Source organism: Platalea leucorodia (genome assembly GCF_965183815.1).
Source record: "Platalea leucorodia genome assembly, chromosome: 9".
NCBI classification, from domain to species: Eukaryota; Metazoa; Chordata; class Aves; order Pelecaniformes; family Threskiornithidae; genus Platalea; species Platalea leucorodia.
Genome location: NC_138831.1, coordinates 7,852,652 through 7,865,781, shown reverse-complemented (window position 1 = coordinate 7,865,781; position 13,130 = coordinate 7,852,652). Strand labels below are relative to the sequence as shown.

Sequence of the window (13,130 nt, the reverse complement as noted above, 5' to 3'; positions counted from 1 at the left end):
TGTTTTTCTCATCAGAATGACCCCGCCTGTTTCCTTTGCACGCCGCAGCCCTTGCCGAGCGTCTTCATTGTTCAGAATGGGCTTAAGAAATACTAAGAAAAACCTCGTCATTTCCATCCCCCCTTCTACATTTCTCTCAAAGTACGAATCTGCCATCGGTGTAAGTTTTACATCAGGGAAAGTTTCATGTTTAGAGATCACGCTCCTACGACGTGATAAAGAATGGGAACATTACATTAGTATTTATTCTTTTTATTTTTTAAAAATATTTTTGATACCTTCATTTTCTGAGTTCCCTCTTCACTCTGTCTCTTTTAAATTGCAAGTAGGGCTTACAGAAGAGTTTGAATTAACTTCTCATAGCAAGCTTAACACTGGTACAAGCAGCATTACAACACCCCACGTTTTCATGTCACGGTCAAGAAGCAATGCCATACCTCTTCTGTTCTTGAACTGCTTCTTCAATCTGCCCACAAGGCTGTCACGCCAACAACTACAATACTGGTTCCTACAGTACGGATACCCGTTTGCCAGACAGTATTTGGAGATACCTGCTCATTTCAGAAAGACTACCCGAAGTGTCTGCAGATATCCACAGCTCTCCGTCACTGCCAACCTGAGCCAGTTCCATATTACTGACCTCAAGATGGAAGACTGAATATGCCAAGACTCCAAACTGGGTACCATCCAGTCCTCCCCCATGAATTTATTTTTAACTGTCAGAATCAATTTAATATGATATTTTAGAAGGACTAATTGGACATCCCAAACTGGTATTCAGTGACAGGTGAGGAATCATGCTGGCAAGGGGTGGACTTGCTCTCAGCTGATACAAAGGCTTAGAGCAACCAGAGGAAGAAAAGCTGATGGCCTTCTGTTCTTCTGGCTCCCTACAGCTCTGGAGACTTATGTCCACAAAATTGTGGGTTTTTTTAAAAAATTTATTACTACTGCCATCCACAGAATAACAACAAAATGAGTACGAATTATGTCACAAGACCTATCAGATTCTTCTCCAGGACACTCTGTGCGACACAACTGCAGAAATCCAGCAGCAAGGGTAGAGGTATAATCCATAAGGCATTACAACACAAAAAACCTCAAGTGAGCGGTGGAAAGGATAAGAAGTTCACCCTCTGCACAGCGTAGGAAGACCCCTTCCCTGTCTCTAGGAAGCAGAAGCGAGTATGCCTTTTCTTGCCAAAGGGCTGGAGTATTTAAGATGCAAGAAAAGTTACCCCTTATTCTCAACACTCGAAAAGCCTCCCCACCCATATCCAGTATCTTCTGTCCTTTTAAACACCAAGGCAATCAGTGGGTGCACTGGGCTAGGAAAAAAGGGAACACATACAAATACTCACACTCAGAGGGAGGAAGGACTAGTTCAGAAGATGCTTTGTCCATCTTTTTTGTTAGCACTTGGTTAGCAAACATCTCCTGAATTTCTCAAGAAACAAAAAGCTGAATACCCAACACCTCCTATCCAAATATTGGCATGAAACTGAGATTAATTTCTAGGCTTGAGAGGAGTAAGAAAAAGAACTGCCAACCACCCCCAGTTAGGTTTGTAGGAAGTAACAGAGCACTTGACCTTGCGTAGCACTTCGCATTTTCTCAGTCCTCTATAGACACTGGCTAACACCAACCAATACAACAAGAGCTTCCTAGCATAGTTTATATACAAAACCATCAGACCAGTAAAACAAATACAAATTGATACTTTTGAAAATAAATAAGCAAGCCTACTGGCCAGTGGAAGCATACTATGTTTTACAACAAAGTTTGTAAGTTTAGCTTTTAGCTCAAGTTCACAGTTCACACTGCAAGAGAACCCGTGTAAAAATAATTTGTATAAATACACAAGGAGAAATGACACACAGACACAAACACACTACACATACTGTCTGTGAAATACACTATATGTCATTTCAAAATTGAACTGTATGTATGCAGTATTTCAAGAAGGCATTAAAAAAATTAAAAGGAACAAGATCTTTACGTAACTGCATTACAATGTATATAAAATGCTTAAACACAGGTTATGTTCTTTGACATTATTCATAATGTAATGATCTATGTACCATCAATTTTTAAAAAAAAAATTGCCAGGCTTAATCCTGATTTAACCTCACCCTTAATTATTAAAAATAGTTAAGCACTTACCATAATGTGATTGAAATGCCTGTGGTTTTACGACCTGATTACAGTGGTTACACATCACCAAATAGAAATCATCATGAGCCGGGCAAAGACCAAATATTGGCATATCTAAAAACAAAAAGACAAAATGGCATCTCTCAGCTGCTGACAATTATTGAAAAACAGTTTAATTACAGAGCCATGACACTAGTGTTGAATCATAATTTTAATACATTTGTACCAAATTTGAAAATGAGGAAAAAAGAGCATATAATGCAATAGATAATTTTGTGCTGGAGTATTACAAAAGCAAAAATCTTCCTACAAAGATAAATGTAAAATGAGCGATTACTTGTAGAAAACATCTATTAGAAAACTGATTTAGGACTGATTATCTTATACCAGATGCAAGAATGTAATAAAAAAAAAAGACTGACTTCAAATAACAAACACAACATAAGAGAGGATGTTTTATGTATTCTGAAAGGGGTCTGGATTTTATTCCAATTTCATTAAATGAATTCAAAAATGAACTTTATTTTCTATTTAATTTTTTTAAACCATTTTAAACACACAGTCGTTTACCAGGCAGTATTACATGCCTAATGGTTTTATTTGTTTAGGAGTGCATTATAGTCCAGCCATCTGCTGCCAGAGATCTGTGTAACAGCTATATAAGAGAGAGAAATAGAGATAACAGTATGTCAGAGCATGTGTGGATTTCAGAGATAACACACATACTTGCAGACCTTTACTAATAAAGTTAGTTTCTACAATTTTGTTTTTAAGAATACAGTTTCTTAAGAATACAGTTTAACAGTTAAAACTGCATTCAGAGACTACTGGAGCATTAAATACAACATTTACTACACAACTTAAATGTATATATTACATTTATATAACTAAAAATGTTATTCGATCATTAGAAGACAAAAAAATAGGAAACTGCAAACGTAAGAGTATAAATTCATTATTGCCAAAGCACGTGGCTAAGGGATCTATAACACTATTTAAAGGTTTAAAACTGATATAAGAAAACTTATTTTCTTAAAAAAAAATAAAATACTTAAGTAATAGATTTATGGTAACAGTAACTTCGAAATTAAGTTAAACTTATTTACCTCTGTGCTAGAACTGACCCCGGAGCTTTGTTTTAAAGCTACTAATTTGCCTATGTGTATTTTTAACAACATCCATATTTTTGTTCGTTACTGGAACACCAATTATGAAATCAATTGAGTGGGCTGCATTTTAAGAGCAAAGGTGCCATAACCCAAGGTGACCGCTGGCAGCGCGACGCTGGCAGCCCTGTAGAGCCCCACAGACTCCACTTTTTTTCCTCACAGACAAAAGAACGTACCCACACCAAACAGCTTCCAGAATTAAGGGCTCCCTTTGTAGTAAGTATCTTCTTCATAAAAATTTAATTACCTTTCTTTAAAAAATAAGGTCTATCCCAGGTTTTCCAAAAACCTTATTAGCGCTACATTAAAATTAAGCATGATACCAGCAATAACAGCTGCAACTGGATTTTGCAGTTGGACACAAATACAATGACCATCGACATCTGACATGGCTGTGATAGATCAGAGCTACACTTACCTAAATCACAGGCACCTTTTTGCAACTGAGGTTACATTAAATAAATAATAAATTATAAACTGATTTGCACTTCGTTAAGTAGCGACTCTTGTTTATTTATTTATAAGATATTTATACATATATAAAAAAAGGTATTAAGACCTCAGGCACACCTAACTTACTGCAAACTAGGCAAAACTGAGTAAATATATGCTAGGGGAAAAAAAGTCAGATAGGAATAATAAACTTCTATTTTTCAGTATCTACCTTCTGTGATGTAATATTAAGCTAGTTAAGAGGAAAAAAAAAAAAGTATAAACTTAAACGTCATTGCTAATACTCCACGCAGGAGCTCTTTCGCTATGCCTGCGTAAAAGAGTTTCCACACGGCAAGCAAATACTCCAGGGTCACTTCCATTTGACTCCTAATAGACCATGATGAATGGGACAATAACAGCGCGCGCTGCCTGCTATTTACATTGTTAATAGCACGCAGACAGGCGACTGCTGTATAATGTCTAACGAACTGTAAATCCACACCCTGTAACCTGCTCTCATAACCATACCTTTCGGACAACACTGGATTCACAGGCTTGACACCAGCTTGACCCGAATGCAGGGGGGAAAGTCATTAACAGGAGGAACGGATTGCTTTCTTCTGCGTCTCTTGCAAAAGCTAAAGCACTCCTTGACACTAGCCCGAGACATCATGCTCACTCTATTTAAGTACCCTTTTATGAATATTTGCTGGCAATACAGAGCTGCAATTTGAAACGACAAGTGAAACAAATTGGCAGAAATTGACGTAAACAAAAATGTTTTCTTATTTCCGTTTGGGGATCCCAAGAAATCTGAATAATTTATGAGCATCCTTTACACTGTGAAGCACATCTTCAGAGTTTTAAAATCAATGCTCCAAGTGACAGAAAGCAATGCCAATATACTAGGAAATACACAAACTTGTAAAGAACCATTCTAAGAGTAAAACCACTTGACACAGCAAAAAAAAAAATGTGCTGCACACCCAAAATCACAACCGTGGTTTCAAAGGAAGTCACGCACAAAACTCCAGCCAGATCACACCGATCAACGTGAAAGATCTGCTACCCCCGCAGTACTCTCCTGCGGTGCTGATAATAGAGCAGCACCTAAACGTAACCAGCGAGGGAGCAGCAGGAAGGCTAGAGTCCTAAACGCAATTCCTTTTGTTTTCTCATATGAGGTAAAATAAACTATAGCATTTTATTATCAAAGCATTTATTTAAAATAGATACAATCAAATCCTTTTGTTAGAGAAACCCATAGGGCCCCAAATAAGACTGGAACCCAACTATGCTGAGCACTGCATGAACACAGGAGACCAGCCCACAGACTGGATACCGGGGGGCAAAAAGTAGTGTCCGTACTTCACGGAGACCTGAACGTTAGCGTTAACAAGGGGTTTGGAACTGTAAGGAGTGGGACCCAACCACGATCAGTTAAGACGACTGGAAGAGACCTGAATCCACACTTCCCAACCCCGGAGCCTCAGTCTTAGGCAGGTAAGCTCCCACGCATTTAATGTGCTTCGCTGTCATTTTAGTTGAGCGGAGTAAGAGCAAGTTTCAGGGAAATCCTGTTTCTGTGTTCCAATGGGGCAAACACCTATGCGGCACTGTTATGAGAATGACAAATTAGACCATGCAAATGTTAGAGAACAATACACAGAATAGTTTAACAAAACTTAGGTAAGAAGTACGTACCAAGAGTAGGGGATGGATGCCTTATTTTTGTGTTCCCCCCCAACCACTTCTGAAAGTTCACCCGTCTTGCAGTTGATATTCTACTGTCTAATACTTTATACCCATTTCATTTAATGACATGCAAATTCTCTATTTAAAAGTCTAATGAAGTTTATAGTATTTCACCAGTGTCATTTCAAACGCGCTGTTCCTCCGAGTTTAAAGATTACTTTTTGAAATACTTCACTGTAAATGTAAAGCCTGTGCCTCTCAAGGAAGAGCCTAGCAACCGTGATTCATATGTTCCTCTTTCAAAGCTGGGCTCATTTAACTCTCTCCATCTGGGAATGTTTTTCAAGGTCAAACTAAAAATTTAAACCAAGACCTCAAAATTTCCATTTATTTTTCCATAAATGCAATATTTATACAGCATCAACATACAAATACTGTTACAGGAGCTGTTAGTTACATTAATTCTGTTAACACCAAAAAGAAAAACAACTTCATTTACCTCCATAATATGAAACCTCTGAATGTTGTGACCTCCAGAATTCACTTCTCCTTTCAAATGTAACTTAGTTACCGTGTTTTTAAAAAGGTAACTTTAAATGATATATTGCTGCACTCTTCACCAAGACTAGAACAAACCCGTGCCATAGGCAATTCGGAGATCTCTTAACTGCATTATTTGTTGAGCATGTAATAAGGAAAATGCTTCTTATTTGGAAAAGGCCAATATAGTATCTTTTCTAATAAAAAAGGAAAAACAATAATGGACAATCTGGCATACCGTACATCAAGTAACATGGAGCTCAGCATGTCTACTCTGAAAAACTTCCTTAAACTGAGCTGCCATCTCCTCTTCTCCTGAGAGACGTAGAAGCACAGAAGTCACCTAATAACGTCTTAGTATTTTCAGCATTTTCTTTCAAGACTGTTAACTACAGAAATTCATGCTTGTGGTCATTAAAAGTAACTGTGTCTGTGTACTCTCAATTCTATTACTTAACGTCACGGACAACAGAACAAATAAAAGAGGCTAAATCATGCAGCTGGAGAACAGGCCGGCAGTTTGCATTTATTGAGCCACTAGGTTCAGTGACTGCCACAGCTCCACTGTGTATTTTTATTGTGGTTTTTTTTTTTTTTTTAAACCCCAATATTTATCAAATTTCCTACAAATCTTGTTGTCCCTTTTCAGGCTGGGACCACTGCACAGTCCATCTAACCTAGCAGGTAATAAGACAACATCCCTTCCAGAAATGAAATGAAATATCACCAAAAAAGCGAGGTCGCGATCTTCTCCAGGACAGCAAACCCCAGAGGAAGAGGGTAAAAGGAGCCCTAATCCTGGCTGTTTGCAGAGACCAGAACACAAGTTTCCTATTTTGCAGAAGTCTGCTCACCGCGACTGAAAAAACAAGGAGGAGAGTAAACAGAGGAAGAGAAAGCAAAACTAGGAAGGGGAGAAGTGAAAGGGCAAAGAACAAACTCTATCGATAGAGTCAGGGCAAAAGAATAAAAAAAACTTGATGAAAAAAGTGACAAACACACATAAAAGTACTGCAGAACTATTTTTTAAGCCAGGACACAGCTAATGCTCACTTCCTCCCTATCCATTCTCAGCATAAGCATCTGCTTATTAAGATTAATTTTTGAAGTCTGAATCTGATTTATCACAAATATGTACATACTGCTTGCCATTTAGTGTAATTTGACAACAGACATTTCATGCTGATGCCCGACGTGAACAGTAAGATGTTTTGACTACAAAGATCCCCATGGCATAGCATAACATGCCTTCAGCACACCGCCAGCCTGATTATACTTCCATAATATTTTAAATAACTATAGTTAATATTCGATGCATTAAAACACGATGCCCTAGACTATTAACTTTACACTCACAACAGAGATATAACTCCCTATTATCTTTACAGCTCCCCAAACACAGAGTTTATTTTCCTTTTTACTGGGGCCTGATCTAAATCCACCCTAAGTAAATGTACCAATTTTTATCAATTCGCTGGGCTTTCCATTAAGATATCAGGGAACTGTTTTGGAGGTACTATACAAGGAAACTTTAAATATATCCCATTATTTTGAAATGTTGCCAAATCTGGATTGTTTGAACTATTTACTTCATGGACCAAGTAAGTTCAAATAGTGTTCACAAAAGCTATCTTGAATACATTTGCTCCATACTAGCTGTGTTTTCTCTTCTCATTAGAAGATCGTTAGTCTTGATCATACTAAGGTGAAAAATATGTGAGTACATCTCGTTTTAACTTGACTTAACTGGTAGATCTCTTTCTCTAAAGGCATGCTTTTATTAGAACTTTTCTTCAAGATAACACAACTCTTCAGTAACATCTGAAAAAAATTTTGAGAAGGGGAGAAAAAACACAGCTGCAGAAACTTAAAACTAGTCGACATCTTGAAGGAAAAAAAAAAGGTTTGTGCCACCTCCTGTAATTTGCTTATAACACTTGTCCCAGCTACTGACAGATCCTGTTAAAGTAATAAAAATATTTCTATTGGTTTACCCTCTATGGTTGTGGAGAACATGAATGTCACTTTAATATCTGAAAGCAGACAAAACCTCCCAAATTACTGTTTTTAAGAGCTTGTGATTTGGGGGAGAGAGGCCCAAGGAGGGAGAAGGCAGGCGCCCAACCAGCGCTCAGGGACCAGACGAAACAGCGCACACCAAACCCGGGCAGATTTCAAACAGAAAGCTGAGCTGGGTTACAACCAGGCCAACGGCTTACGGTCAGCCCAAAAAGCTGAAATTCTGCCAGGAGATCTGCACACCTGGATCTGGCGCTGACATTAGTTGTCAATAACAAGTAGTTTTCAGGTGCAAGGAGGATGTTAGACACAAGCCTGAGGCAGCAACCTTTCTGCACAAATAGCACTACAAGGTATCTTAACTTAGTTATCTTAAGTAAAGCTCCATCAATTCTAAGCCATATAGTCCCTTATTTGAATTGATAGGAATGTTTAATAAAAGGGATTTAAGTTAGCATCTCAAAACTTACCTTTCATACACAAATACTTCACTTTCTGCAACTGAAATATTATTTTCTACACAATATTTTTCCAAACTATTTTCCAGAAACACTCAAGTGCTTATCATTCATGAACACACATGCGGTTTTGTATACTTATCAATGTTGAAATGAAATTAAACTACTGGCAATTTTTTTACTGTGTATTATGCAAGATGATAACATAAAAAGAATATTCCTAAACAGATATTGTGAACAAAATAACTAAAACCACATAATATTCAGAGCGCTCTGGTTTACACAAGTTTTAAACCAAAATAAGAGATTCTAGTAAAATATACACACTTGAGGGTTTTCTGCAAAATTTCAAGTAATGAACAGTTATGTATTAATAGAACAAAAGTATTTTATGAACCATATGTGCAGGCATAACAAATTTGTGCTTGCAAAGAACATATGCATAATCAAACAGACTGAACATAAAACGATCAAATTTACATACAGAAACACTTTCTTAAAAAATTTGTCCCATAAGGTTTGTGCTCATGTTGCCTCAGATACAAAAGAACCTTTTAATACAAAATAAAGCAAAACAAATGGACGTTTCCATACCCAAGCTGTTTCATTTAGGCTCAGAGGGAAGCATTGCTAAAGTATTTTCTGCAAGGTTATGTATTTTTTTTAAATTCCTTGCCAACTCCGCTCTGTCCATTAAGTAACTTACATTTTTTGCACACACAGCTTTGAAAGCCCAGCTACTTGAGGAGACGTTCGAAAGGCACAGCTCTGCTTGGGTTCTGAGCACAAGTGCGTGAACTTTGTTTCACCGCGCAGTTGTTGATTGATCGGATGAAGGGAGGAACAGCTGAAGACTTGATTAAATGTTTTTACTGCATTTTCCACTTTGGCAAATATAGCAATTACACAGCGTTTTATTAAAGTCCTAAGAATACCCAAACCTCAAAGTTTTGGCTCAGAGAAATGACTTTCACTTCAAGACCAAAAAACCCCACAATCTAGTTTAACTAGGCACAGGAGCCGCATTATGAGATTTGATCGGTCGTAAATCTTTACTAGCGTTAGAACACTATCTCTAAAGGCAGAGTCCTCTCTGTCCAGTCTCCTTTCCAAACTCAAGACAGTCTATTTTTCCAAAGCTATGGTTCTGTAGTTTTCACTTTGCTTTCCCAAATTCAAGGCAGAGTCTTGCCCAGCGAAACCTGAAAGGGTGAAGGAGGACCTACCTCTCCTGGCTCACATTTTCTCTGGGTTCAGACATGCTGCATTTCCAAAATCCCATCCCCTGCACCACCTCCTCCAGCTTCACATCCAGCAAGAAAAGGTTTGCCGCATGCTGCGGGCAGTACCACTCCACCGTGCGTACCCCAGCGGCAAATCCAAACACCAGCCCTTTTGCAGGGCTACGAGCACACGATCACTGCAATGCTCCTGTAGCCTTTCCTCTCTCAGGGTGCAGAATGCAACGCTGGCAGTCACTATACCTCCTGTTCTCTAAAATTTAACAGTCTTGGGAAATTTCTGCATCGTGGCCACTGATAAAAACCGAGCAGCAGATACCAAAGAGAAGTGTGTCATGCACACGTGCACCTGCAGCCTAGCGCGCAGCTGGGAGTTCTAATTTTAGGCTCCCAAGATTTGAATGTTCCTGTAATTATATATAAAACACATATTAAAGCAGGCATCTAAGTATTTAGTTAAATTCTTTGTATACAAATTCAGCTACACACAATTAATCTTTTAGAAAATCTAACACAAAAAGTATGTCAAATTGTTCATTCAAAACTATTAAACAGTTTTTCTAAGTTTATTATTCAGAATAATACAAAATTTCAGTGAGCGAGTTTACAAAAGATTGATTAATAAATTCCTCAAAGAAACACAAGTAGCATATTTAAAGCTTTTCAGCAGATGAAAAATTGCCCCCCACACATTGTATTCTGTTACATCAGGTTTTCATCAGCAATTTGAATGAAGTCAGTCATAAGCAAAAACTATGTCCATTTACTCATTAATTAGTTTTCAGAGTTGAAGATACTTTAAATTTCTCCAGCCAATTTGTATAATATTACATAAATGCTGAACATACAACTTGTCATATAAGAAATCTTCAAAGCCATCCATTATTTTTAGATGACATGATCTCACCGTGCCACTGCTATATTTTAGACAACAAATTATTATTTATGTTTTTGTGGCAAAAAACCCCTATTTGTTACATACCTACTCCTAAAATACCTTAAGGAACCCTCAATCTTGAGTTAAATTTTGTGATTATGACACAAAAATTAAACAGAACTCAGGAAATAAACTTGGGATTTACACAGCAATAGTAAAATCGGGGGTAATTTAACATGAAAGGGTACACAGGAACATTTATGCAGAAAAACAGAGTCTACTATAAGGGGACAAAAAGTTCTGGCCAAGCAACTAGTTACAATCATAGCCTCAATTAAAATTAACTGTATCATCCAGAGAATATTCTGAATTGTATCTTAATTCGTATACCCCAAAGCATGCTACTATTATGAATTGTTTTAACATCAACAGGCCTGGTACTTTTCTCCTCTTCCACACACAGCACTGTGTACTTTGCAGCACCTGTACTTCTGTAGTAGGAAAAAGGAAGTTTTTTAAAATCTAAACTCACAGTTTACATAAAACCATTAATTGCAGCAGAAGTATTCGGGTACATCGTGACTGCAAATGGTGACCATGTTCCAAGCTCCTCACCCTTTCACATCTCTTATCTAGGCTTTTGAGGAAAAAATAAAGTGGCACGTGTGGTTTTTGCCATCTTTCCCTATGTAACTGTCCACGTCACAGCGATGCAACTGGGTGCTGGCTGTATCTCAGCACCCAGTAACTGAGGAAGCAGAGAGGTAGTCATCATTCACTTAGATTTACACATTTTTTCTTACTAACTGAGAACTGGAGGAATACAACCTACCCATGACTGTATCTTTTGTGATACGAGAAAACAACAAGATTTAGTAATACTAAAAAAAAAATAAACAAAAAAGTGACATCAGAAACACCAGAATCCATACAGTCTTTAGAAATATAAACTTTTTCAAAACCAATAAAAACAAGAACTAGAGACAGTTATGCATCTCTCGCATGATGGCATTACTGCAATTTTCACATTAAAAACATCATCAGTTAACACATTATTTTCCCTGCTACATAGGACATGCGCAGTGCTCATCTTTCAACCTCTTCTACCCTCTCTCCTGCTGACCCCAGCTCCTGGGTGATACCAGCATAGCATTCTTTAATTCTGCAAAGGCAATGCGTCTTTGCACAAAGAATACTCTTTCCATACATTTTACATCATGCACCTGATACCTGAGGGAGAAAAATCAGCATATGCAAAAATGAATTTAATGAAAATTATACAGATGACCTGTCAACTGAATTCTATTTCAGTATTTTCTTTTATTAGGCAACCCAACTACCTAAAACCACCCCACCCCTGCCACTCCTATTCTCCCCACACTGAAATATCCACTTCAAAAATAAGACAATCATGTCTAATATAGCTACAAGGAAACTGATGCCTGTCAATTTTCACATACCAACTTAAATTTCTGCACCCCTCTCAATTTGGCAGGCACTATTAGTTTTTCCCTTAAAATTTACCTCCTTTGCTTTACAGATTTACTAGCAGTTGATTTGATACAATTAAAAAAAAAAAAAAGTAAGTTGCACAGCAACAGGCATATAAATATACTGTAGCACAAAAAAAACAGTACTGTGATATTTCATAAGATTAAAAGATAAAGTGGAAAATAAAACAATGTTTTAGTTGTTACAGTGTAGTGTAAGAGCTAACCCACTTCTTAGGTATTTGAACACACATGTAGTGACACAAAGTATTTTGAACTTGACCATTGCATACCTTTAGACAAATAAATATGACTATTTCAATTGTATAGCTGAGGAACCAGGAAACCCTAAGTCTTTACTTCTCACAAATTATATATTCCAGCACATACAGAGCTACAGTCGTCACAGCTTCCCTTCCAAGAGGGGATCTATCTATTCAGAAGTGTTAGGCTTCAAACCAGTACCAGTTGTTTTCTGAGACAGTTATATTAACTAAATAGGTAAGCACTGAAGAAAATCAGGCTACCTGTTCACAGTATAAGGTCAATAATTCCACTGCTGCCTGTTTGCGATAAAATACAAACCCAGTTCAGCCTAAAAACTCTTTACGGAAGTGATTTTTTTTTTTTTATTGTTATGGTATTTCAAATTCTTCTAAAGAAGAAATTTAGGTTTTGCCTTTGCATGTCATCTCCCTTTTAGAATAAGCCCATTGCTATACTGATTTCAGGATGTATTTCTTCACTGTTGAGAGTGATTCGCCTTATTTTAGGAGCCCGCCTTCACAAAATTTTCCAGAATTCCATCTCCAAACATTATACATAAAATACACGGTATCTGTTACAGAATAAAAAAAGACTCTGAAAACACCAGGTGAACGAGTCTGCCCCAGGTATTACCCTTCCATATCTGGTACTAATTCTCTGCTACTGAAAGCACCCGTTTCACTCTTAAATAAAAACAGGTTGGGAAGGACTGCAACTTTTAATATTTTTAAATTTAGATGTATTCCAAAATGAAGATCACTTAGATCATATTATACATGTGGAAG

General features: G+C 37.4%; 1 protein-coding gene across 6 annotated transcripts in view; it reads right to left on the bottom strand.

The window, feature by feature from the left end:
* The window catches only part of ATXN7 (ataxin 7), a 63,638-nt gene that overhangs the window by 37,367 nt on the left and 13,141 nt on the right, over nt 1-13,130 (bottom strand). For 4 of the 6 annotated variants that reach the window (XR_014229229.1, XM_082322254.1, XM_082322255.1 and 1 more), the window contains one exon: nt 2,164-2,268. The exons of the other annotated variants lie outside the window; for them this stretch is intronic. Coding sequence is in view for 3 of the 4 variants with exons in the window: in XM_082322254.1 (XP_082178380.1) it covers nt 2,164-2,268 (105 nt within the window). In the remaining variant the exon portion in view is untranslated. The remainder of the gene's footprint in view (nt 1-2,163; nt 2,269-13,130) is intronic. 6 annotated transcript variants of the gene reach the window in all.